The 27,900-nt window shown below is 38.3% G+C and overlaps 1 protein-coding gene across 2 annotated transcripts; it reads right to left on the reverse strand.

Annotated features, from left to right (window-relative positions):
* Positions 1–22,958: 22,958 nt before the first annotated feature.
* On the reverse strand, positions 22,959–26,517 carry LOC131166274 (probable serine/threonine-protein kinase At1g01540). 2 transcript variants are annotated; one of them, XM_058124673.1, is made up of 8 exons: positions 26,376–26,517; positions 25,699–26,293; positions 24,758–24,862; positions 24,348–24,470; positions 24,073–24,243; positions 23,835–23,964; positions 23,533–23,742; positions 22,959–23,420 (listed from the first exon to the last, which is right to left on the reverse strand). In XM_058124673.1, exons 2-8 carry the CDS (start codon positions 26,289–26,291, stop codon positions 23,268–23,270), a joined length of 1,485 nt encoding a protein of 494 aa, XP_057980656.1. In that variant the 5' UTR covers positions 26,292–26,293; positions 26,376–26,517; the 3' UTR covers positions 22,959–23,267. The 2 variants fall into 2 exon arrangements, with proteins under 2 accessions (XP_057980656.1, XP_057980657.1); XM_058124674.1 differs by having other exon boundaries at positions 26,390–26,514.
* Positions 26,518–27,900: the final 1,383 nt, after the last annotated feature.

A 27,900-nucleotide genomic window follows, 5' to 3' on the forward strand; every position in this document is an offset into this window, starting at 1 on the left:
ATTGTAATGACTCACAGAATAATGGTATTTAAATAATAAAGAGAGAGGAAAATGAAAATTGTAAAAGGACGTGACAAGAAAAGCATTCGTCGATGACGTGGCATTTTGGGCTTGTCAACGAGAAGATACTAATAGGCTATCTTTTTCAGCTCTAAATTTCGTCGACGAGGAATAGTATTCGTCGATGAATTGTCTTCTTGACCTCGTCGACGTGGTGACGTGGCTCGTTGACGAAGATCAGTGTCACGCCCCGAACCTGTAGATGGGACCCAGGGGTAAAAATGTAACCTAACTTGTCCCTGTATCCAATAAAATATCCAAAGATATAGTACAAAAGATGAGGGTCTGACCCCGTAGGGTTCCAAGGCACCCTATACACATCCAAACATAACAGAATATATGTAATGGAAAAATTTCTTCCTATACAAGCATGGTACCATACTAGAGTCTATATAAGAGCAGAAACAAGGCTCTATTATACTACATACAACTGGGTGCCCAACATGTTTCAAAACGGCAATCCAAAAAACACAAGTCCTAGAAATTACCTAAGCGTTACCCGCAGTACAGCGGCCACTACGCTCCCGACACAAGGACGCTAGTTCCGGTTACTCGAAGGACCCGAAAAATATGTACGTACAGCAGGAGTGAGACACCTCTCAGTAAGGAAGAATGCAGGTTATATCGGTGTGTGACATTTGAGTGTTATCATGATGCAACATATACGCAGTTAAATGCAGTTCCAGTACTTATTTCACAGTAGTGCATACACGCACACACACATGATCAGCAATCCTAGTGTCGTCACACCCTTCGGCCTGAAGCCAGCTCGCGACAGACGGTGTTGGCCCGTAGCCAACCCGTGAACATGACGCCACCGGCACATGACTAGTCCCAAACTCCCATAGCATTGTATTGGCGCTAAACTGGTGGATCCACACCCTTCGTTGATCAGTCGGGATAGGCTTACACCCTCGGATATAGAGTTAGACACTCTGCCAACCTATGGCTAGCGATTTCATATGCCCTCGGATATAGAGTCGAACACTCTTAGTACTTGGAACAAATTCGGAACCACGTTCCTACTCGCATTTCAACCAAACAAAACATAAACATGCATGCTTATATAACCAAACAAACCACACCCATTTGGTAATCTAAAATCATGGTTTTCCAAACACATACAGTATAAACAAGTCAAGGCACGACCATCCTTATAACACAGTATAAATCAACATATACATTCAGTTTTCAACAAAACCAGGGATGCAACCCATCGCCTCCTTTTTCCCAAAACTGTAATCATGAAAAACCCATAGTTTTTCCCATTAGATCTCCCCCAAATAAGTAGTCAAAACACACACAGTACCGTGTACCACAGTTCCACCGAGTCTGATTTCAAAAATAATTGATATAAACACAATTCCCCTTACCTTTCCCCAAACGACCAATTTCGAACTCAAAGGCCCCTAAACAGCGAACTGAGTTCAAAAACCTACAACCAACAGTACATAATATACTCACAACACTGTTCTCTACAAAACTACCATATCAGAACTGAAAATTGATCCTTACCTCGATTTTACGCCAAAACTCGAAAATGGCTGAACCGAAAATCTGATCCATAGAACTTGTAGAGAATCCTTCCACAATCCTCGTGGTAACCTCGAATTAACGATTCTCACGAAGAACGGTGAAGAAATCTAGAGAGAGAGAGTAGGAAGAGTTTCTAGAGAGATAGAGAGAGAAAATGAGATTTCTTATCTGAGAACTAATGAAAAAGATATTTATAACTCCTTTAACCCGGCCGCCCTCATCGATGAATGGCATCCTCGTCGATGAGGCCATATAATCAGCTCATCGATGATAAGATGGATTCGTCGATGAATCTTGATATTACTAGTTTCTCGAAATTTCTCAGCTTCTCCTCGTCGATGAGCCTTTGAATTTTGTAGACAAGACATACATGGATTTCGTCGATGAACCCTGGCTTCATCGACGAAGCCTACTAAATTCCCAATTTGCCCCTCTCTTATTTTAATTAAACCCACCTATCACGGTTCGGGTTCTTACAATCTCCCCTTCTTACAAAAATTTCGTCCTCAAAATTTTCCATCTCTCATTCACAAACTCATAGATACAATTGAACACATAGATACATACATACCCTCACTTAGAATACTATGGTTACAAACACAACCGTCTTAGGAGTTCATAATATACACACTCCTAATGACTAACCACTTATCCCAACCCAAAGTAGGGTGTCGTACATATACTCAAAACAACTACGGATACTTTCGTCGTATTTTCGTTTCCAGTTCCCAAGAAGCTTCCTCAATCTCATGGTTTTGCCACAATAGCTTCACCAACAGTATTTCTTTAGTATGAAGTTTCTAAACTTTATGGTCTAGAACCCGAACGGGTATCTCCTTGTACACTAAAGTATCCCCAATTTCCAAATCATCGTAACTGATAACATGTGAAGGATCCAACACGTACCTCCTCAACATGGATACGTGAAACACATCGTGGAACCTCTAGAGCACTGGGCGTAGTGCAATCGTGTAGGCTACCGCACCCACTCGCTCAAGAACCTCGAATGGTCCGATATACCTCGGGCTCAACTTGCCCTTCCTTCTAAATCTCATCACCCCTTTCATCGGATCAATACGCAGAAATACCTTATCCCCCACCTCAAACTTTAACTCACGGTGGTGAACATCTATGTAACTCTTTTGCCAACTCTGAGCTGATTTAATCCTTTTCTGAATCAAACCCCCCTTCTCAAACGCCTGCTGCACAAGTTCAGGTCCTAACACTTGACGTTCACCAACCTCATCCCAATACAAAGGAGATCGACACCTCCGACCATACAAAGCCTCGAACGGTGCCATCCTAATTCTAGCCTGGAAGTTGTTATTATAAGTGAACTCCACTAGTGGCATAAACGGTATCCAACTACCATCAAAGTCTAACACACAAGCTCGCAACATATCTTCCAAGATATGTATCGTCCTCTCCGACTGTCCATCAGCCTGGGGGTAGAACGCAGTACTGAAAGTAAGCTTCATCCCCAGTGCCTCCTGCAAACTCGTCCAGAATCGAGAAGTAAACCTTGGGTCTTGATTTGATACAATGAACACCGGTACTTCATGAATTATCACAATCTCATGCACATACATATTTGCTAGCCTACTCGAAGGATAGCTAACCTTCATCGGTATGAAATGAGCAGATTTCGTCAATCTTTCCACGATTACCCAAATAGCATTCTGCCCACGAAGTGCTGGCGGCAATCCGGTCACAAAATTCATGGAAATATGCTCCCATTTCCACACCGGAATAGGCAAAGACTGCAACGGTACTGCTAGCCTCTGATGTTCATCTTTCACCTGCTGACACGTCTAACAATGCTTCTCGAACTGAGCAATCCACCTCTTCATACTAGACCACCAGAAGGTCTTGCGCAAGTCTCGATACATCTTTGTGCTACCAGGATGTACCGTATACAAAGAACGATGCGCCTTTTCTAGAATCATCCTTCTGATCTCATCATCATTCAAAACACATAGCCTAGTCCCAAACCTCAATACACCTCCTTCAGAGATGTTAAACTCTGTAGCTAGTCCCTGTTGTACCTTTTCCCTAACCTTTGCCAACTCCGCATCACTAGCCTGTGCGGCCTTTATATGCTCAAACAAAGTCGGCTGGACCACCAAACTAGCAAAGAAAGCCTGATGATCCCCAGACACCAACTCTATACCCAAGCTCTCCAAATCTCGTTTGATGTGATGCTAAGCTACAAGTGCAGATACAGCCATTGGTTCTGACTTCCGAATCAACGCATTAGCCACCACATTAGCTTTCCCTGGGTGATAACTAATGGTGCAATCGTAGTCCTTGATCAACTCAAGCCACCGACTCTGTCTCATATTCAACTCCTTCTGCGTAAAGAAAAACCTGAGGCTCTTGTGGTCTATAATGATCTTGCATTGCACACCATATAAATAGTGTCGCTAGATCTTCAGTGCATATACAACAACAGCCAACTCTAGATCATGCGTAGGGTAATTCTTCTCGTATTCCTTCATTTGCAGAGAATCATACACTACTACCTTACCCCGTTGCATAAGCACACATCCCAAACCTTTTAGAGACGCATCGCTATAAATCTCAAACCCACCATCCCCCGAAGGAATGGTCAAAACTGGAGCAGTAACCAGCCGGTGCTTCAACTCCTGAAAACACTGCTCGTAATCGCTGGTACACTCAAACTTTACTCCCTTTATGGTCAATCGAGTTAGAGGCCCAGAAAATTTAGAAAAACCTTCCACAAATCGACGATAATAACCCGTCAGTCCCAGAAAACTCTGAACCTCCTGCACATTCTTCGGCTTGGCCAAGTCGACCACTGCTTCGAACTTGCTAGGATCAATTGATATACCGTCACCAGTCACCACATGACTTAAGAATGCAATCTAACTCAACTAGAATTCACACTTCTTCAGTTTAGCATACAGTTTCTTCTCCTGTAGAATTTGTAATACTAACCTCAGATGACTCTCATGCTCTTCCGAACTCCTCGAGTATACCAAAATATCATCAATGAACATCACTACGAACCGGTCCAGGTACTTATGGAAAACCCTATTCATAAGGTCCATAAATATTTCTGGAGCATTCATCAACCCAAAAGGCATAACCAAGAACTCGTAGTGGCCGTATCTGGTTCGAAAAGCCATTTTCGCAACATCTTCAGATCGAACCCTCACCTAATGATACCCTAACCGTAGATCAATCTTTGAAAAGACCTGCGTACCCTAAAACTGGTCAAAAAGGTCATCTATACGAGGCAAAGGGTAGCGATTCTTCACAGTTACCTTATTAATCTCATAGTAATCAATGCACATACACATCGACCCGTCCTTATTCTTCACAAACAATATTGGAGCTCCCTAGGGCGAAACACTAGGTCAAATGGAACCCCTGTCCGATGGTTCCTACAACTGCTCCTTCAACTCCCGAAATTCTTTTGGAACCATCCAGTACGGAGTTTTAGAGATCAGTGCCTTGCTAGGTAGTAACTCTATAACAAACTCCACCTCACGTTCCGGAGGTAAATCGGGTAAATCATCTAGAAACACATATAGGAACTCACTGACTACCCGAATATCCTCGAGTCTCAACTCATCCCACAGCAGTTCCTTCACATAAGCTAGGTACCCCTGACATTCGTCCAAAAGTAACCTCCTCGCCTGCAATGCCGATAGAACCTATGGCATCAAACGCACACACGATCCCACGAATTCATACTCCTGCTCCCCAGGAGGTATGAAAACCACCACCTTCCTACGACAGTCGATCACAACATAACTGGAGAACATCCAATCCATCCCCAAGATGACATCGAACCTCAACATGTCGTATACCACAAGGTTCGCTGGTAGCAGCTTCCCCTGAACTACCACTGGGCAGTCTTCCAACATCCTCCTACAGAATGATATACTCCTAGATGGTCTAGTAACAGATAACACCTCGTTCATGACTTGGGTCTCAACCCCACACCTTCCAACAAAACTCACAGATATAAACGAATGGGTTGCACCTGAATCAAACAAAACAAAAGCTTTATTTGAAAGCAATAATAAGGTAGCTATCACTACGTTCCCCGCATGTTCAGCGTCCGCTGAAGTATGAGAGTATACTCTGGTCGGAGCTATATTCACCTGAACGGTCCACCAAGATATATGATTGCTCCCTCGGTTCACACCGGATGCAGGCATATCTAACTTTGGTGGGTGACAATCACGAATCATGTGACCTGACTGGCCACAGTTGTAGAAGTTACCCCTAAATGACCGGTACTCACCCTCGTTCCATCTGTGGCATCTAGCACAAAGACCACTAGTATAGTTCCTTTGAGAACCCTGGTGCTCGGTATTCTGACACCCGAGCCCTTGGTCCTCTTCTTCCCCGATCCCTGAAGGGATCCTAACTTAGAACCAAAAGGTACTGTCCTCTTCCTCGATTCCTGATTCACCTCATCCTCTCGGATACCGATCTCAATCACTGTGGCTTTATCGACCAAAACCAAGAACTCGCGGATCTGAAGCATACCCACCAATCTGTGTATATCCTTCCTCAAGCCCTTCTCGAATCTCTGAGTATTCTCATACTCGGTTGAGATCAAACACAACGCAAATTGGGATAGCTTTATAATGAGTTGCGTAACCCTGCACCATCATACTTGTAACGACCTGTAAATTGATTTTTTTCAAATGGCAAATAACATACTCTGATACCATGATATTAACCTAAGCAGCAGGAAGCAAAATTATACAAACATAACCATTATATATAATACAAAACCAATACCAGAGTACTACTATGTTTCCCAAAATATACACATATAACTGTCTTTCAAAAATTCCCTCAACTATACTGGGATATACAAAAACGCTCCCAAAAATGATACTCACTCTCTAATAGGGCACTACAGACGCCCCTTTATTTGCGAGTCTGATCTGCTCGCCTACCTGGATCACCTGAAAAATATTTCAACACTGGGATGAGCCAACGCTCAGTAAGAAGAAATATGCTATTACTAATGTGTGGCAAATGAGTTACTATATATATATATCATGAAATCTGTTTCATATAAACATGAATAACTGAGTATAAAAGTACATCACAAATAATAAAGTACACTACCCCTTTTCCCTATTGCTTGACATATTAGTATTATGGTTATAATTCAAAATACTTCTAATGTATATAAGTAGGATCACCGTTTCTATAAATCAATACGTAAGTAATAGTAACTGAAACTATTCCCTGTGGCTATCTGTGTCATGACATGCCCCTCATGACGAGGTTGTGCGGCCCGTAGGCTGGATTTACCCTGGCTGGCCAACTAGGAATAAATCACTAAACTCCGTCAGTCGACCTGCCCACCTCAACCCATATCTGGATGGGGAGCCTAACCTCTTCTAGGGCTTAGGTGGTCGACCGTACCACGTATATCTGAATAGGTGGTTGCACTCGTAAAGTAACATAGTATCTGTAGCAACGGTACCGTGCTCTATAGCTGCATGTCCAATAGGGTCTGATATCATATAATATATTTCTATACATAACTAATTGATTTACCATGATTCTGAAGAACTGAAATAACCATGATGCTGCATAACGTACTGAAATCTGAATAATCATAACATGGAACTGCATATTCGTAATACTGAAATTCGTATAATCATGGTACTGAGATTCATAAAATCATGGTACTGAAATCCGTAAGGTCATCATACTGAAGTTTGTATAACCATAATACTGAAATTCATAAAATCAGGAAACTAAATTCGTAAAACATATCCCCGTACCATATACATAATCACAAGCCAACCATATTGAAATACATAATTTTCATAAATAAATACACTGTATAATATTTAGAAATTTCCTAGCATTCCCTTACCTGACTACTGGAAAGCCCCTAGGGAATACAAGCCTAACACCCGCAGGGCCTTCTACAAAACACCCTGAAACCAACATTTGTCTGAACAAAACATCAGTATTTTTCCGCCTATATCATTTTCTATAACTAGCAGGAAGTCAAAAACTGGATAAAAGACCTTACCCTGAATTTAGGATGAAATCCAACTTCGTTTTCCTGACGATCCGTTCCGACAGTCTTGCAGAGAACTCCGCCAGGAGCGTCGTAGTAGCTTCGGATCGTCGATCCGGAGATTGGTGGGGCCGAAAATGAAGAGAGAAGGGAGAGAGAGAGAGAGGAGAGAGAGAGGCGTGGTGAAAATGAGAAATATCCCAGTTTTTAGCTATTTATAGGGCCTGGTTCGTCGACGAGACACGTCACCTCATCGATGAGCCCTTCACAAAATTCGTCGACGAGACCCTGTGTTCGTCAAAAAAATTCAGAGCAGCCCGAACCGTCTCTCGGTATTTTCTCGTCAACGAAGCCCTATGTTCGTCGACAAAATTCTGAAGACCTTCATCGACGAGACCCTGTGTTCATTGACGAAGCTGGGCAATTTCCTGAATTTATGATTATTTAATATTATCTCCAAAATGCAATGTCATCGACGAACGCGAAGGCCTCCTTCTGTTTCTGTTTCTATTTTCTCTCCCTCTTAATATTTAAAATGCTATTATTCTTCGGGTCACTACAATACTTCCCTGAGTCAGAGCAGAAAACTCATCCGCCTTCACATCATGTACTGAAGTTGGGAAGTATCTGTCAAAGAACACCTCCTTGAAACGGCTCCACGACATCTCCTCAGGACCACCCCTCTGGTTCTCCAGTAGATTCACTACAGTCCACCATCGACCCGCCTCCCCAGATAGCTAGAAGGTAGCATAGAGGACTCGCTGCCTATCCGTGCAGTGCAGGACCTCCAAAATCCTCAATATTTTCCACCTAGTCCTCTGCTATCGCTGGGTCATGTCCCCCATAGAACGTCAGAGGATGCATGCGTGTGAACCTTTCAATGGTGCGCCCCGCAACAATAGGAGAGCGTTCGCATCTCCTCACACTCCACCCGATTTCTCGTAAAACCTACCTCGTCAAACCTCGAGGCACAGATGGAGACTCATCATTCGCAGTTTCCTTGGAGCCACTTCCTAGGTTGTTATTCTTGGGTTCCATTCTGAAACACAATAGGAATCTATCAGTATCCCTACAACACATATAGTTAACACAATTATATCATGTTAACTACTCCCTGCCAGGTTCAGGTCCGTCCTACCACACCAACACGAAAGTCATCAATGGTCTGCCTTGCTTTTACTGGAATCGTCATTCCAGGAAAAACACAGAATACAGCCGACAAATCCCGGTCTAGCAACAGAACAATCCTCAACCAATACTACCCATATCCAACATCCTATACTCTGGTATGTACTCACAGCTAAGCCTAACCAAGTCTACAAGACCTAACAACCTGGTTAGCTCTGATACCAAGCTGTCACACCCCGAACCTGCAAATGGGACCCAGGGGTGAAAATGTAACCTAACCTGTCCCTGTATCCAATAAAACATCCAAAGATACAGTACAAAGGATGAGGGTCCGACCCCGTAGGGTTTCTAGGCACCCTATACACATCCAAACATAACAGAATATACGTAACGAAAAAGGTCTTCCTATACAAGCATGGTGCCATACCAGAGTCTATACAAGAGCAAAAACAAGGCTCTATCATACTACATACAATTGAGTGCCCAACATGTCTCAAAATGGCAACCCACAAAACACAAGTCCTAGCACTTATCAAAGTGTTACCCATAATACACCGGTCACTACGCTCCTAACACAAGGACGCTAGTTCCGGTTACTCGAAGGACCTGAAAAATATGTACGTACAGCAGGGGTGAGACATCTCTTAGTAAGGAAGAATGTAGGTTATATCGGTGTCTGACATTTGAGTGTTATCATGATGCAACATACACGTAGTTAAATATAGTTCTAGTACTAATTTCACAACAGTGCATACACGCACACACACATAATCAGCAATCCCGGTGTTGTCACACCCTTCGGCCTAAAGCGGGCCCACGACATACGGCGTTGGCTTGTAGCCAACCCACGAACATGGCGCCACCTGCACATGACTAGTCCCAGACTCTCATGACATCGTACTGGTGCTAAACTGCTGGATCCACACCCTTCGGTGATTAGCCGGGATAGGGTCACGCCCTCGGATATAGAGTCGGACACTTTGCTAACCCATGGCTAGTGATTTCATACACCCTCGGATATAGATCCGGACACTCTCAGTACCTGGAACAAATTCAGAACCACGTTCCTACTCGCATTTCAACCAAACACAACATAAACAGGCATACTCATATAACCAAACAAACCACACCCATTTGGTAATCTAAAATCATGGTTTTCCAAACACATACATTTTAAACAAGTCAAGGCCCGACCATCCCTATAACACAGTATAAATCAACATATACATTTGGTTTTCAACAAAAACCAAGGATGCAGCCCATCGTCCCCTTTTTCCCAAAACTGTAATCATGAAAAACCCAGAGTTTTCCCCATTAGATCCCCCCCAAATGATTATTCAAAACACACACAGGACCGTGTACCATAGTTCCACCGAGTTCGATTTTAAAAATAACTGATGTAAACACAACTCCCATTATCTTTCCCCCAAACGACCAATCCTGAACTCTAAGGCCCCTAAACAGTGAACCGAGTTCCAAAACCTACAACTAACAATACAGAATATACTCACAACATTGTTCTCTACAAAACTACCAAATCAGAACTGAAAACCAAGCCTTACCTCGATTTTACGTCAAAACCCGAAAATGGCCGAACCGAAAATCCGATCTGTAGAACTTGTAGAGAATCCTCCTACGATCCTCGTGGTAACCTCAGATTAACGATTCTCGCGATGAACGGCGAAGAAATCTAGAGAGAGAGAGAGAGAGAGAGAGAGAGAGAGAGTAGGAAGAGTTTCTAGACAGATAGAGAGAGAAAGTGAGATTTCTTAGCTAAGAAGTAATGAAAAAGATATTTATAGCTCCTCTAACCCGGCTGCCCTCATTGACGAATGGCTTCCTAGTCAACGAGGCCATATAGTCAGCTCGTCGACGAGACGATGGATTCGTCGACGAATCTTGATATTACCGATTTTTCAAAATATCTTAGCTTCTCCTTATTGACGAGCCTCTGAATTTCTTCGACAATACGTACATGGATTTCATCGACGAACCCTAGCTTCATCGACAAAGCCTTATAAATTCCCAATTTGCCCCTCTCTTATTTTAATTAAACCCACCTATCATGGTTCGGGTTCTTATAGCCAGTGTATAAATAGCCCTAAACGTGATTTTTCAGCTGATTTTTGCACAGAAACCCTCTCCTTTCTCTCCTCTTTGGTTTTCATCCCTTCTCTCTAAGTTAAGGCTGGATTTATGCCAGTTCGATGACCTGAAGCCACCACGACACTCCTGGGGAAGTTCTCTACATATCTGCTAGAGTGGATCGTCAGTGGGGCTAGTTTGGAATTCTTCCCTGATTCAAGGTAAGGCTATTTATTCAGAATTTGGTCTTCCCATAGTTATAGGATATGTTATTCACGAAAAAATATTAAAGTTTGGTTATGGGAGTTGTCATTTTCAGGGTGTTGAATGGAGAACCCTGCAAGTGCAAGACTAGTGAATTTTTAGGGGATTTCTTTTCAATAATCAGGTAAGGGAATAAACTAAAGCAGTCATTTTTCATGCAAATTATTATTATTTATTAGCAAATTAATTTTCAGGAAGCATGTATTATATATATATATATATATATATATATGAGTAGATTGGTAAAAATGCATATTTGAGAAAATACTGCTATTATATTGAAATGTATATATATTATGAAATGTCAGAAAATATGATTTTAGAATAGAATGTATGGTTTTATTCAGCATTGTATGGCATGAATATTATTTTACGTGGAAAGTATTATATTATGGCAATTTTACGAATAAGGTATGTTTTCAGAGATTATGAAATAATGCAGTACATTATGATTTCAAAATACATGATAAATGAATTATTTATTCAGAATGATAAGTATGAAATTTTTGGTGCAAGGACGTGATTGATAGCCGGTGCAAGGCCGTGTATTATGTATGATTTCAGCGCAAGGCTGTATTTATGAATGTTTGGCGCAAGGCTGCAGATATGAAAGTAATTGGCACAAGGTCGTATGTATTTATGTTATTACAGAAAATGCTATCAATCTACTTACGTTAAACTATATATTATCATGTATTATATGTTATCAGAACCCGGATGATAGTTCAGTTCAGTTTCAAGAGCACGGTACCATAGCTATACAGATCAGATTATTATGTTCAGACTTGTGTTAACCGCCCTTGCAAGTAGAGGGGGTGGGAGATGGATAATCGATGTGGGTTTCAATGTAGAGTTGTAGACATCCACCTAGCAATCCAGACCAAGGTGTGGCGGGCCCATCGTACTTACAGAAAATTTTGACTTGGCAGTGGTCAGCCAACCATTGTCGGGTCCCGCCCTCAGGCTGCACAACTTGTTATGTGGGGTAATACATGACATTAACTAGCTATACATCCTGGGTAAATTGCAGTATTATCGGTTATATCAGACATTTCATGATCAGTATGACTTATTAGAAATTATGAAAGTATATAATTATTCAGTATGTTATGATGAATGTTTTCTAGCATATGAAATGTATTGTATATGTATTATAACACTAAATATTCATGTTGCCACACAGTTGTATTTAGTTTATTTTTCCTTACTGAGAAGTGTCTCACCCCACAAACTTAAATAATTTTTCAGGAAACCCAGAAAGGCCGACAGATCGAGGCTGCCATTGAGATAGATTGATACTACCCCGCTAGGAGGGTAAGTTTTGATCTAGGGACAGGAAATTTATGTTGTGGGTTCCTAGATATGTAAATATTTTTTGTATTTTTTGAGATTATATATAAACAAAGTATTTTGGGAATGTATCTGACTCTGGTATTATTCATTTTATGGTTATGAGAATGTGATTTATATTTACTGCTGCTTAGGTTTTCGCTGTGAATGTCAGATGTGTCCCTATTACCCATGGGTTCGGGTTGATCTTACTATTAAATATGTTTTATTATATGATTAGATAAGCAGGTCATTACACCTATGCACATGTAATTAAAATCGAAAGTCATTCCAACTTGCGCCTCACACATATTGAATTTCATAAGAAAAGATGCAGACATAGGCTTATTACCTCAATGAATATTCATTGTGACTTTTTGGTTCGATAAACCTAAAGCATTCATGCCAAGTCTAAATTCATTGAAAATCTTAGGAACCTTGGCTAAAATATTTGGAGATGAAAAAGACAAAAAATGAATAAGTGCATAACTCAAGGGGAGCATTTCTTTTCAAATTTTCATGACTCTTTTGAATGCTCTCATTATTATATTTCCATATGCCTTTATGAAAAGCAACACAACACTAAACTCATAACTATCCATTGTTGTTCAATGTTCATATTATATCTTGATGGATAGTGATTTGTGATTATCCAATATTGTGAACTGTTATTGAATATTCTATTTGATAATACTGGATTGCATGGAACGCCATCTGTAAGGCTATTGCAGAAACTTATTTACTTGCATGCTTGTATGGAACGCCAACTGCATGGCTGATACAATATGTTGTGTATTGTATGCTGGTAGTAAAAATAGGTTCTCGCATGCTCAAACTGAATTGTTTTAAATTGATTGTTTGAATCTATCTGCTCTTGGTGCATAAAAATTTAGGAAATGTTTAATTTATAGTCAGCATGTTGTCAAAATTTTGGTGGAATATTCCCAAAACAAATCCATGTACATAGATAATTATGATGATAAAAATATTAAAATATTTTTGAAATGATGAGTGAAAACTTAAATAGAAATATCAAAATTTCATCATAGCATAATCATCGAATAGTTAGAGGAGCTCAGCTCCATCCCTCGAGAAAGAGCATAAAAGAATTCATATGCATTATGTTTTACTTTTTGAATATTGAGGCTTTTCTAAGAACCCTAAACATCATATCCCACTTCAAAAGTTCTATGTTTTGATATGGATTGTTCTTGGTTAGGTGCTTTATCTCATACCTTAATTTATATTTTCTGATGCATGTGTGACCTATAGGGATGATTATACTGGTCAAACGATAGAATGAATAAATCTTAATCCAGTATATTCGTTTTTAAAAGACTTAAAAAAATGATGATTACTTATACTACTTGGCATACTTAATGAAATTAATCCATATTAAGTATAAGCAGTTTGTTTCATCTAAGCTTGAATTCAATTTGAAAGGTGGAGCATCTTAAACTAAACTCTTCTCTTGCTATGCTCACTAGTATTGTAGGCTTAGATGTGTTTTGAAATTATCGTGGCATGTGCTTGACTGTTATGTTTATTAAAAACCTTAAGTAAAAAATATAATACTTGTCACATGGTTTTTAATTTTGCCATATGATCTTGCATGTGATTGATAAATCTTTAGGATCACTGTGGTTGCGTTTTTCTAGTTATACCTAGTGATTTGTACTTAAATGATAAACTAGAAAAATAATGCTTGCTTGACTTTTAAATTGAAGTTTCTTTTTCAGCAAGCATAAGCCCCCAGTATTCATTGATAATCATGAGGGGAATATATATATATATATATATATATATATATTTATTTACTTATATATATTTATATTCTTATGGCAAGAAATGATTTTAAATGATACATATCACATTTTCTTGCTTTTGTGCCTAAAATGATATATCTTTAAAATTGTTTTATATGCCCAAATACTATATAATAAAAAGAGAAGAATGTTTCGTGCTTAAACGTTAAAAAGGGGGTAAAAATTTTTGAAAAAGGGGGAGTTTTCTTTTGCTAAGTTTGTTTTAAATGACAAATCTTTATACTTGACCCTTTTTGCTGATGTCGAAAGGAGGAAAACTTTTTATATGAGCAAAATGTTGGATTAAATGGGAAATTTTTTTTAAGGACAATATTTTAAATGGGATAAGTATCTGAGCTGTATGCATGTATGTATTTGCGCCTTATTGCTAAAAACTGAATGCATATAAGTTGAAATGTCTTCTTTGGTATTTATGCTTGAGCCATATTGCTTAAATTTAATTTATGCATATTCTTAGGGGGAGCCTTTTCAGGCTAAACCTCATTTTGTTGTGGTACGTTTGTCATCAAAAAGGGGGAAATTGTTGATTTTTTGAGTCTGATCCCTGGTTTTGATAATGACAAACAGCAAGTTTCTTATGTGTGTATCCAGTATTTGAGCAGACTTGATATGTTAGCGCACACATAAGGAGACTGAAAATGTAAGCCATAAGAAACTCGAAGGACATGTACATTAGCTGACATATTCCAAGGAAGTCACAAGAGCAAAGAAGATTAAAGACATTTAAATTTCACTTGTATTGCATTTAGTTTTTCAATTTGGTCTATAATATATTTGCATCTGCATGCATGATATGAATAAAACTCAACATGACCATAAACTGAACATAGGGAGCCACAGGACCTTAGGGATCACCCTTGGTTGACTGACGCCAGATTTTTTTGGTGTCCTTAGAAAGACCTAGACTAACCTTAGGTCCCCCATGCAATGCATAAAAGAGTGCCCTATTAAAATTAAGTTGATTATCATATGAATAGGGAAAACATTTTAAAAAGAAAAGGATCGAAAATGCCGAAATTGGCATGTTCGGTCGACTGAACTCAGTTACACTAAGATCTTCGGTCGACCGAACCCCCACCGAGTCAAAAATTGACCGCTTGGTCAACCGATCAGAAGTATATAGGCAAGGCCTGGTCGAACGAACCTCCTTGGGTCAACAAGTTGACCGCTTGGTCGACCTACTAGAAATATATAGGCAATGCCCTGGTCGACCGAACCCCCACGTGGGAATTGCCAACCGCCTGGTCGATCGAACCTCGTAGCTCAAATTGACCCGGTCGATCGAACCGCGTGGATTTAGAAAATTGCCCTTGAACCCTTCCAGTCCGATCGACCATCCTTCTAGTTCAAATTTCTCCCAGTCGACCGAACCCAGCCACTCGGTCAACCAAACCTTAAGTTTGTTTGACTAGTGCTCTTGTGCTGGCGAATTTTACCGAGGTTAAAAACACTGTTAAAATTTATTAACCTCAGTTAACCTTTTCTAAAAATGACTAATATGTCCCTAACGGTTAGATTTTCTAAGAAGTCTATATATACCCCCTCATAACTCAAAATTAGCAAAATGATTAGTTAGAAAATCCTCTCAAATTTTTATATCATTTTTTCATCTTCGTAAGCTTGTTTTTCATCCTCTCTTTGTTATATATTCGAAAAATTATTTTTAAGAGAGTATTCTTTATCTTGGGCATTTTATTTTTACAAATCATATTACTTATACTCTCATATTCCATTGTTTTCAAAATCATTACCTTGAGAGTAAATCCTAAGTTTTCTCCATATATTTTCATTAATAAAATTTTTGGAGAAAAACTTGTTTATTGCTTGTGAATCTTGCAAACATATTGTAAGACTTTAAAGGCTCATATATTCTTCATTGCAAAATTATATTTGAGCAAGAATCCTAATTCCCCTAAGCTTTATTTGAAAAACTAGGTTTTGGGGAAACTCCTAACATATTGAAAAGAGTATCTTGAGCATATTTTTATTTTAATATCTTTGCTTGGAAGGTCTCTTACTCTTGTTAGTAAGAAAATAATTTTTCACACTTGGTCTTTATTGAGAAATAATTTTTTAGTGAAAAATACACATTCTCACATTGAGCTTTAATTCATATCATATGTGAGTGCATTATTTGGTTGAATATATTGGTGCAAATTTGCTTAGAATAAGAAGCACTTTACTTGTATGCAATTTATATTAAATTTGTTGTATTCTAGGCACGGGCCTGAAGACGGAGACTAGCCTTGGTAAATAGTCCCAGATTGGCTTAGACCCGGTTAGGAAAGTTAGGTGCACCATCCTGGTAAGGTGTAGGTTGAGGTCAGCCCCGCTAATTGACCTAGTTGTAACCGTGCCGCTCCACCCGTTAAGTGAGCATTAGTGAAATCCTTGCGCTGGTAAGGCAAGGCGGGGACGTAGGCACAGTTGGTCAAACCCCGATAACATATCTTGTGTCGGTTCTCTCTTTCCATATACTCTTTATATTTGTGCAATTTAATTTATGCACATGTATGTTTATATTTGAATAGTTATATGAATGTTGTGCATGCTTTAAATATTGTGAATGATTTGAAAATACTGAGTCTACTGCATCTGTTTTATATATCTGCTCAGTGTCATTCTGTTGGGGTATTGGTATGTGCTTAGATAGACTCTAAGTTGAGTAATACTATTGCTAGATTAGTTGAACCTAGGAGAGAAATTTTAAATACCCAATTCACCCCCCTCTTGGAAATATACCAAAGCTAACAGGTTGTATTATATAGACAGGTAGTAGTATGTATGTATTTGAGAACAGTTAGAATTCTGGTAAAGTGTTTTGATGTTTTAGTATTTCCGTTGTATGGTGTGTGTATGTGTGTGTGTATGTGTGTGTGTGTGTGTGGCATTAGAGAGACTTATAAGTTTTACTAGCATTTCGAGCCCACGTGGTGGGTTGTGGTGCTACAGGTGGTATCAGAGCATATTTAATATATTTAGCAGGTTAAATTTTCGGGTCACTACATACTCCTACACTCAAAATCCAATTTTTGCAAACATTTTTGCAAGGTCTTTCTTTGTTTTCCTTGAGTTTTCAAAAAAAGAAGGTGGCAAATCCTTTTTAAACTATTTTTACCCCTTTTTCATCAAAACCCCTTTCTTTCTTGTATGGAGACCATCATTCCCTCTTCGTCAGCACCCCAGACAAAATCCGGCGTCAACATTTTTTTTTCTTTTTGCAACAAAAAAATAGTAGCTAGCTATGACACAGGATTGGGAGACTAAATGCCCTATCTTTACTTCATCAATACGTCCATTCTTGAGGTAGACATATTTCATTGTTCTTTGGCACTTCTGGTCGCATTTGCTCATGCTATTCCATGAAAAGGGCATTTGTGTGAGTCATTAAAACACTTACAAGTCAAAACCCTAAGAAGTTTAGACCCAACAAAAATTTTATTTTCAATAAAAGAGCATCAACATTTGGATAATAAAATGTTGGTTTTTTTAGATTTTGGTTTTCTCTCTCTCTCTCTCTCTCTCTCTCTCTCTCTCTCTCTCTCTCTCTCTCTCTCCTAAGAGCTCTACAAAGTGGAATTATAGTTTTTAAATAAAATATTGAGTTTTAAAATACGATTTCAAAATATAGTTAAATGAAATTAATTGTCATCTCAAAGGTTGTGATGACCTGCTTAATTTCCACATTTTTTTTTCTAAATAAAATCAATATCACAAATCTCAGATTAGTAGATCATAATCTACCTGCACCTGTGGGTACCAGGGATACATCAGAACACATAATGGAAGCCTAAGCAGTAGGAAACATATCATCACAATAAAATAAATTCAAAACATCCATCACATTACTATAAATACTAGAGTCACTACGTCCACTGTATTTCAGTATATACATCCCAAAAGAAACAAAATCTAGGGACACTTCCCACAAAAATCCACTGTCCGTACTAAAACTTACCTTTCAAAAAGGGCAGACAATAGCTCTAGTTCGGCGGGGCTTTTCCCGCTCTCCTATCTTGGGCTCCTAAAAAGTTTATAAAATTTTGGGGTAAGGCACCTCTCGGTAAGTGAAATAAACTAATACCAGTGTGTGGCAACATGAGTATTCCATGTTCTACATATACCATACATAACATATTCTGTAACTGTTTTTTCAAATCTAGGAAAACATATATACATCAAATCATGGCAGAACATACTGCATTTTCATAACATATCTCATCTTATATAATAATAGTAACATAAAAACATTCCTAGTAGGTTAGCTGACTGTTGTCATGTATTACCCCCACATGACTGGGTTGTGTGGCCCGAAGGAGGGACTTGACAATGGTTGGCCGACCACTACCAAGTCAAAAGTACAGTCTGTAAGTCTGATGGATATGCCTCACCTGGTCCGTACACCAGGGGCGATCACACACTTCTTAAAAACGACATCAACCATCCAATCTCACACCACTCCGTACAATGGCATTAACACAAATATCATGATCACAAAGACCATGGACACATAGCAACGATACCGTGCAAATGTTAGCCTAGACCAAGCCAACCAGATTCTGATATCATATAACATATATTAAAACTGTGATACATGGATATCTCATATCATTAATTATCAGATCAATCATATCATTTTGCATATATACATATATCATGAAAATCATCGGCCCGTACGCCGGTATTACACATTTTATCATAGTTCGGCCCGTACACCGGCAAATCATAGCACAGCTCGTACACTGGCAAATCACATCATAGCATGGCCTGTATGCCGTAAAACATATCATAGTACAGCCCGTACGCTGGAAAATCACATCATAGCATGGTCCGTACGCTGACAAACATATCACAGCACAGGCCGTACGCTGGCACATCACATCATAGCACGGCCCGTACGCTGGCAAACATATCATAAAAATCTCGGCCCGTACGCCGATTTTTTCCCATTATAAAAGTCCGTATTATAATCCCATTCCAGAAAATAGTATTTCGTAATATTTTATACTCATGCCACACTAACAAATTTTTCACATATTCAACATACCATCATTTTCAATAGTATTTTTCCAAATATAAATCATATATATGTAAACATATTTACTTTCCTGAAATCAAATGCTATATATATATATATATATATATATATATATATATATATATATATATATATTCTCAAAAGAACTAGCTTAGTTTATCCCCTTACCTGACTACTGAGAAAGCCCCCAAAATAATCTAGTCTAACACCCGTAGGATTTCCTGATCAATACCCTGAAAATGAAAACTCCCAGTATTAAACTTTAGTATTTTCATGCGTACATCATTTCTCATAACTATTGCAAGACCAAATTTGGCTTAAAAAGCCTTACCTCAACTCAGGGATGATTTTTAACTTGCTTTCACCAACGATTTGCTCCGAAAAATTTGGACAGAACTTCCCCCAGGAGCGTCATGGTGACTTCAAATTGTCGATCCGGCGTAAATTTAGCCCAAAATCGACGAAAGAGAGAGAGAGAACCTAAGGGGAGAGAGAGAGAGAGAGAGAGAGAGAGAGAGAGAGAGAGAGAGAGAGAGAGAGAGAGAGAGGGGAGAGTTAGCTTCGTTTAAAAGTTAAAATCTGGATTTTGATATTTTTAGAGCAGGGAATTCGTCGATAAGCCACGTCATTCGTCGACGAATCCTTTAATAAATTCGTCGAGGAAATTTAGTTGGTTCAAACCTCTCTTGGTATTTCTTCGTCGACAAAATTCAGTCTTTGTTGATGAATTCTCTTAAACCCTTGTCGACGAATCCCCTGTATTCGTCGACGAATTATCTTATACCTTCGTCGATGAATCACCTGTATTCGTCGACGAAGTCGACTTCCTCCTTCCGTTATTGTGTCCATTTCCCTTCCTCTTTATTATTTAAATCCCATTATTATTCGGGTCGTTACAAAGGTGCTCGACTATGGTGGCGAAAGGTGCTCGATAATGCCAATTTAGAGAGAGAGAGAGAGAGAGAGAGAGAGAGAGAGAGAGAGAGAGAGAGAGAGAGAGAGAGAGATGGGTAAAATGATGAACTTTATTGAAACTGGCTAGGTGTGGTGGTGCAACAATTGTAAGTAGGAACTTCACGTTCATTGAGAGGGGTACTACTGCTCCTCCTTCTTAAAGAGACAAAAAGAGGAGGCCTTGAGAGAGAGAGAGAGAGAGAGAGAGAGAGAGAGAGAGAGAGAGAGAGAGAGAGAGAGGAGAGAATAGATAGGTTGTGAGAGGGGGGGGGGGGAGAGCGATTAGGTTGAGTTTAGGGTTTTGACTATTGAATTGTTTTTTTAAATAAAATCTTTCATATTTATAGACAGTAAAATCATTTAGAAATTAAATTTTAGGAAAGAATTTTTTATTAAGAATAGAAAAACATAAGAGTGGTTGTATGGATGCTATGTACGAACGAAAATGCTAACTTTTAACCATAGCGCACATATTGGAATTTGAAGGCTTGTGAGCAAAACTACTTTTCCTTTTAGACACCTATAGGCGACAACAAATTGAGGGAGAATGTGATGGGCTCCGCAACTCACTCCCCATAAATTTAAAAATAACCTTCTCGTAAAATTGAATCCAAAATCTTCTATTACTAAGAACCATTGTAGCATGCCGATGTCTAGTGGAGCTAACCTTAAGGGTAATATATGTCTGTGTATTTTGTGTTGTGTAAGTATCTATTGTTCATCCTCAGTTGATCACGAGCATCTTCAACAACTTCCCAAAAATAATTATTTAAGCATTTTTTTTATAATACCTTGATTAAATACTTATATGTCACATTATACAAAGAATAAAATATTATTTACTCTTCATCATAAATAACTTTTATGCCAAAGGTCAAAATTCTCACCGTCCATAGGGTCTAAAGGGATCTAAAAGGGTGTAAGGCATCCTAGGGTAGGGTCATATGTTGATATTCTATTTCTATACAAAAACAAAATAAAGTATTTTAAAAACAAATGGTTAACATTGATTTTGGAACAAGTTCATTTAAACATATGACACTAGAACATATAAGATTTTTTCTGCAATCAAGATTATGGATAAATATGAATTTTCAATGTGAATTTTTTCTTCTAACTTTATTGCAGTATCTATTAAAAATAAGGATAAAATATATGAGCCTCTTTTGAAAATTTTGTATTGTTTTAAAAACAATGTTGGCCATTCTTGAAAGTATTTAAAATTAATGAAATTATATCTCTTGCCTCATATATTAATTAACCCCATGACGTGTTATATTTTTATTAGCAATAGAATTTTACCCCATTAATAAGTGAAAGAGGGAGAAAAAAACACTAGAATTTTCATTATTTTGATAACTTTGAATGAAAATATTGACACTAGCCAATATAAATCTAAGAAAGCACAGTGTATTTGTTACTATATTTTGATAATAAATGATAAATAATGAATGGAATATAAGTATCATTATGAGACAATTGAAATGACACTTGTTGACACCAATAAAATGTTATTGCGTCATATTCTATTGTTTCTTGACAGCAATAGTGTTTTCTTATGTCATACTCCGCTGTCATACAATAATCACATAGAACTTTTTTGTTTGAAAAGTAAATTGAATGAAATGAGTGGAGATCTTAAACAATGTGATAAAGAAGTGTGTGTAGTATATTAATTTTGGCTTCAACCCAATTTTGATTCAAGAAGAGAAAAAGAAGAAAAAAAAAACAATATCATTATGTTTAAATGTCATAAAAGTCATTATTATTATTTGAATATGAAGGAACATCAAGATTTTTTTTCCCGAAATAATATTATTTTAATAAGAATTATTCAAATATAACACACATCTCAAATTAGTGCCCTTTCACCATTTTGCCCTAAAAATAGGTTTTTTTTCTTGAAAAGCTCCAAAAATTTGTTCAAATTATCTATATGGGAGTATTGTGAAAATTTATCATCTATAAAAGAGATATCAATTCATAATAAAATATCTTGTAAAAGATGGCCTTTCATACATGAGGAGAGCATTTAAAATGTAAGTCTAAAAAAGTATACCTGTAAGGAGAAATGAATTAGTTATTATTTCTTACATTGAAAAAGGTAGGTAGGCGCAAAATAACTTGACATGAGGTTATGAAGAAAGATTTAATAAAACTAAAATTAGATAAGCAAAAATCTCAATAAGGTGAATTGGTGAAAGAGAATTCATATAGTCCATCGACCCGATCTCACCTAGTGACACTTATGACTTCTTCTTGTAATAGTTTATATTATTTCATTTTCATCATCGATTTAGACTATTCACCTCGCCTCTATGAATGTTATTAAAAAAAAAAAAAAAACACTAAACTTCTTCATTCGTTTTTTTTTTTTCCGCACTAAATGTAATGCAAAGTGTGCAGGTCAAATAGTCATCTACATTATATTACTGTGAAACTTAGCGGTGCCAAATGTAATTTTCCCAATTTGTAACCAAGTGCTAAATTTGCAGGCAACATTGCGTTACCCGCACTATACGTAAAAGCAAAACAAAAATATCTCCATTTCCAAGCACTTCACTTCAATCAGAGTCGCTGGAAAGGGGCTCATGGCCGAGTCCATCTGGCTGTGGGGCTGGCAGTGATGCTGATAGGCTGATAAATCCAAAATGGGATAAATAAATGGCAAAAGGGAAGTTTTATGACTGAAAATCAAGTATAGAGATTGATACAAAATCAGATTTTTGAGAATTTTCATTGCAATCTGTTTCAGAAACACAGATAACATTATTGAGTTATGATTTATAACAAGAATGATGAATGAATTCTTTGAATTTTACAAATGCATCCTAATTTGGAGCAGGGTAGATGAGAAAAATGTATGTAATTCACTGGGGAGTAAGACTAGGTGCTCGTTACTGCTTTCTAAGGATAGAACAAGCTGGTAAAAGCTTCAGCACTATTATGGGGAAAAGAATGAACTTGAATGGCTTCGACAAACTTGAGCTGTTAGTCATCTGATCTTGTCCTGGCATTATCTTCTGTTAGCTTGCACTTCGTGACTTTTACCACTTTCACTTTCGCTTGCTTCTGAAGATCCTTTAACCAGATGTTTATCACCTAAAGCATGATTCTTTTGATGAAAATCATGATGGGGATGGGAAGTCTCTTTACCAACTTGCCGATCCTGGAGATCAAAAGCAACACCACAACAACAAATGGTAAGAAATTTAAGCAATATTAGAAAGATCGTAGTTCCTATGTCCGATAAACATAAGAATCTTGGAAGAGACATTTACATCACGAAGTAGCAAGTCATCTGCTTCAAGCATGTGGATCACATGTCCCATCTTGGGCCTCTTCTGTGCATCAGGATCAACGCATCGAAGAGCAACTAGAATAGCACGTTTAAGAGCTTTTGAAGCAGGCATCTCAGGCATCTTAGGATCCACTACTTCCTCAGATTTTCTACTCCCGACCATGGTTTTTAACCAATCGACCAAATTCACCTGCAATTATCAACTTCCAAGCATTAGCAACCAAGGGGGACATAATAAAAGAAGGGGCTACGGAAATATTTTCAATAATATTGGAGAATAACCTCTCCTGGTGGTCGAGAATAATCAACAGGATTTCTTCCAGAAATGATCTCCATCATGAGTATTCCAAAGCTATATACATCACTCTTCTCATTCAACATACCCGTGCAAGCATATTCTGGAGCTACATAACTGATGAAACCAAGAAATAGTACTCACGTCACTAACTGATAAAACAGTGACTAATTACTTAACAGTATCAACAAAAACCTCTAATTCAAATGAAGAAATGGAACTGACCCAAATGTTCCCATGACACGAGTGGTCACATAAGTCCTCTCTGAACCTAACAGTTTTGCAAGCCCAAAATCAGATACTTTAGGATTCCATAGCTGATCAAGCAATATGTTGCTGGCTTTTACATCTCGATGAACAACTTTTGGCTCAAGACCCTCATGAAGATAGGCCATTCTGCAAGAAGCATATGGATAAAATGGAGCACCAATGGAACAACATTTGTATGCATAATTTGGAAAGACATTCATAATTGCTAATTCGAGAATATCAGGTGGTACCCTTTTGCTGTTCCAAGTGCAATGTTCATACGAATTTGCCATGTCAGCGGGCTCACTTCACCTACATCTCCATGAAGCCACTGTTCGAGATTCCCATTGTCCAAATATTCATACACAAGCATCCTATCCCACAAAACCAGTTGTAAATTTTGGTACCCACTTTGAATAATTAAAATCAAGCCAATTTCAGGAAATTAAGTCATTTTCTGAATTTTCAAGAAAAGAAAACTCAGGTTGCTGAAAATGACCCGGAAATGGTAGTGTTTTCTGCATTGTCCTTCAATTTCCGCCCCGCCCGGGGGGGGGGGGGGGGGGGGGGGGTGTGGAAATTCTGGACCAAAGGGTCTATGTTTCTCAATGCCTGAAAACCAAGAGCTTATTTTACCAGTGGAAGATCAACATCAACATACCTGTAAGCTCCCTCAACACAGTATCCAAGCAACCTAACAAGATTCTTGTGTCTTACACGTCCAATTGCTTCCACTTCACCTCTAAATTCCCTCTCAGCTTGACCCCTGAAAATTCATCAGTCTAGTTAGCTGGGCCAAAGAGTTACATGTAAGATAAAAGGACAGAAACTGCAGAAATAATTCAGTCTGCTAAGTAACTACGCGGTATAAACAAGAGGAAAGAGGGCACTATAAAAGGAATTGAGAGGAGCAATTGTAGTGAATGAAATTATCTATTGAGAGAGAGAGAGAGAGAGAGAGAGAGAGAGAGCTAAATGAACATAAACTACAATAACAGTTCAGTATCACATTTAAATCCACCTTCCCCAGAAACTACGCTGCTTCTGAACGCATCGGATTACAATTTATAAAGAGGAACCACTTTTGTGAGGATCAAGGTACCTTACAGCACACATTTCAACCAAGACAAGCCAAGAATTAATGGCCCTATACAACAAAGAAGGTATCAAATCAAAAGAGAGAAAAAAAAAAAGGGGCAACCGAACCATCTCAACAAGAACACAAACACGCTGTTTTGGCAGTGCCGGAAAATATGTGACAGAAGAAAAGAAAAGGAAAAGTTCAATTGTCTAATTTCAACCGTGTGTGACATGAGCAAACTACAAAACCGATCACTTAACAGGGTTCAGTTCAACCATTTGTCTTAGTTGAGGTGAGTAACGAATTCTTTAAAACCCTAACAACACAAACACAACTTTCAAAAAAAGTTCCTGTTCGCCTATAGTTTCTCAGCAAGCAAACATGCATCAATGACTTTTGTCAAATAAAAAAAGCATCATAAATTATTTTCTCAAAAACTAACAATCAAATCCACAATGCGAACCAGAACAGACGAGCAGAAAAAAAAAATAAAAAAGAGCATAAATTAATCAAATAGATACCTGTTATTCAGCAAGTTCTTCACAGCCACACAAGTACCATCCCCCAAAACACCCTTATACACAATCCCATACCCACCTTCACCGATCACGTTCTCATCAGCCAACCAATTAGTCGCCACTTCCAGCTCTCTCAAGGTATACCACCTCCCCCACCCCAGGTGCGACACCTCCGGCGCAACCCCGCCGCCGACGCTGCCACTCAACGACGCTGATTCGCCCGCACTGGTCCCCCTACTCTCCCCACTCGCCTGAGACGACGTGAACACCACGCGATGCTCGGCCTTCCCCAAATCAATCTGGATCTCCTGCGCCAGTTGAGGCGTCGGACGGTGATCCGGCGCGGCACCGTGCACGTTCTCCGGGATGTCCTTGGACGACGCCGTTGCGAACTCGCCAACGCTGGCGAACTTCGACTGTTTGGGGAGCGTCTGGGGCCGGCGGCGGCGGGATGTGATGCATAGAGAGAGGAGAAAGAGGACGAGGACCATGCAGGCTCCGACGAAGATCCCGATCACGACCCACAAGCGGAGGCCGAAGATTGAGGTGGGCTTCGAGAGCTCCGAGTTCACGAACGCAGCGTCGAGCATAGACATTTCTAGAGAAGAAATTAGAAAAACAAAGAATTTAGAACCGACACAGAGTGAAATTAAAGTGAATGGAGTGGAACGAAGATCGACTTATTTGCGCTCACTGGCAATGGCATTGCTTCCGCCGGAAATCGAGGTGGGAATGGATTTCCCGGCAATGCCGAGAGAGAGAGAGAGAGAGGAGCGTTGGGTACAGTGAGGCTTCACTGTCCAATGATTCTTTCTATTTTGGCTTGAACGGGGGTTATATTTTTAATTGTTTTAAATATATTATTTACTCTTTGCATTTTTTTATTTTAAATTTATACCCCACACGATTAACAAAATTAACGAAAAGGACATGTAAATTGGCAAAACTACCCCTGCCAAATTGGGTAATTCTCACGGTCACGCGTTATTTCATATTTGCAGTTTTGATTTACGTGAACATTGAAATTTTAATTACTTCCAATTAATGACAACGGTAAAATCACCATTACAGCGACTAAAATAGGGAAATTTTGAGGGGAGGGGATGCAAATATGGAGGCCAGTAATGTGAATTATTATATAAGATTTTTGGGCAATAATTTTTTATTTTTTATTTTTTAATGGAGATTTATGTAGGCACGGTTTTGAATGTTAATTAATATAAGCACATTGTTTTACGACAAATATTTTTATCTTTGTTAAAAGTTTATGTAGCTATTAGGCAATAGTTATATGGACTCTTGAAAGTTAATGGAGTTTTGCATCACATAGCATATTAAAATATGTTTTGTTGATGAAAAATTGATAAAAATAATAATTGTCAAATAAAATGAGTTCGAATTTTTTTTTTTAAAAAGCCACTTTTTTTTTTGCTTTTTATTGAAAAAGTTGTCATTTAAAGTTTCGTATTCAAGTTTTAGTGGTCTCGTATTCAAGTTTTACTCTGTATTTAAAAATATAAATTTTAAGACTTTAAATTTATGTTTATATAAACATAACAAAACACGTTTTCTAATTAGATATTTTCATTTATAAAGTTTAATTATCCAGCACATCCATCGTCAACCAAATTGATGTCTCTCTCTCACTATCTCCTTTATTATTATTATTATTCTTTTAGGCAAGTGGAGCTTTACATTGGACTTGTGTCACACAATAAGAAATAGTCTTCATCTCTTTCCAGAATTCAAGTTAGATATCTTTAATATCGACGTTTCAATGCTCAACCACTTGTCACTTTAACTGGTCTCTTGAGAAATACCTCCATCTCTAATTACATACACAATCATCAAATTCATCTTCATTATTTTGTCACTAGTATAATCCAATCCCAATCAACTAGTAATATAGTTATAGACCTAACCCAAAAACTATAGAGTCAATAGAGTTTTCGAAGTGTTTGCTCTTGTTAAGATTTCTTCTTAGTGTGAATATAGAAAAACAAAAGAAACAAACTATTGCTTGATAAAATTGGTGTGAGCTAAATTTGTCAAAATATAATAGGGAGAGAAAAAAAAAAGTTTGTTCTATCAAATCTATAACATTTACTAAGACTAGGTTTTTCTTTTTCCAAGGGCATGCATGTTTTGAATTACACATTTCTACAAATGTACTAATTCTTTTTAAACTCCCCTCGCTAAGCAAAT

This window comes from Malania oleifera, chromosome 10 (assembly GCF_029873635.1).
Source record: "Malania oleifera isolate guangnan ecotype guangnan chromosome 10, ASM2987363v1, whole genome shotgun sequence".
Lineage (NCBI taxonomy): Eukaryota > Viridiplantae > Streptophyta > Magnoliopsida > Santalales > Ximeniaceae > Malania > Malania oleifera.

Excerpts from the sequence above, each read along its gene's own strand:
- LOC131166274 (XM_058124673.1), bottom strand. The coding sequence starts at position 26,291 with ATGTCTATGCTCGACGCTGCGTTCGTGAACTCGGAGCTCTCGAAGCCC. Across the intron at positions 24,244-24,347 it reads GCACTTGGAACAGCAAAAGG|AATGGCCTATCTTCATGAGG; the intron begins GTACCACCTGAT and ends TGCTTCTTGCAG. Across the intron at positions 23,743-23,834 it reads ATTCTCGACCACCAGGAGAG|GTGAATTTGGTCGATTGGTT; the intron begins GTTATTCTCCAA and ends TGATAATTGCAG.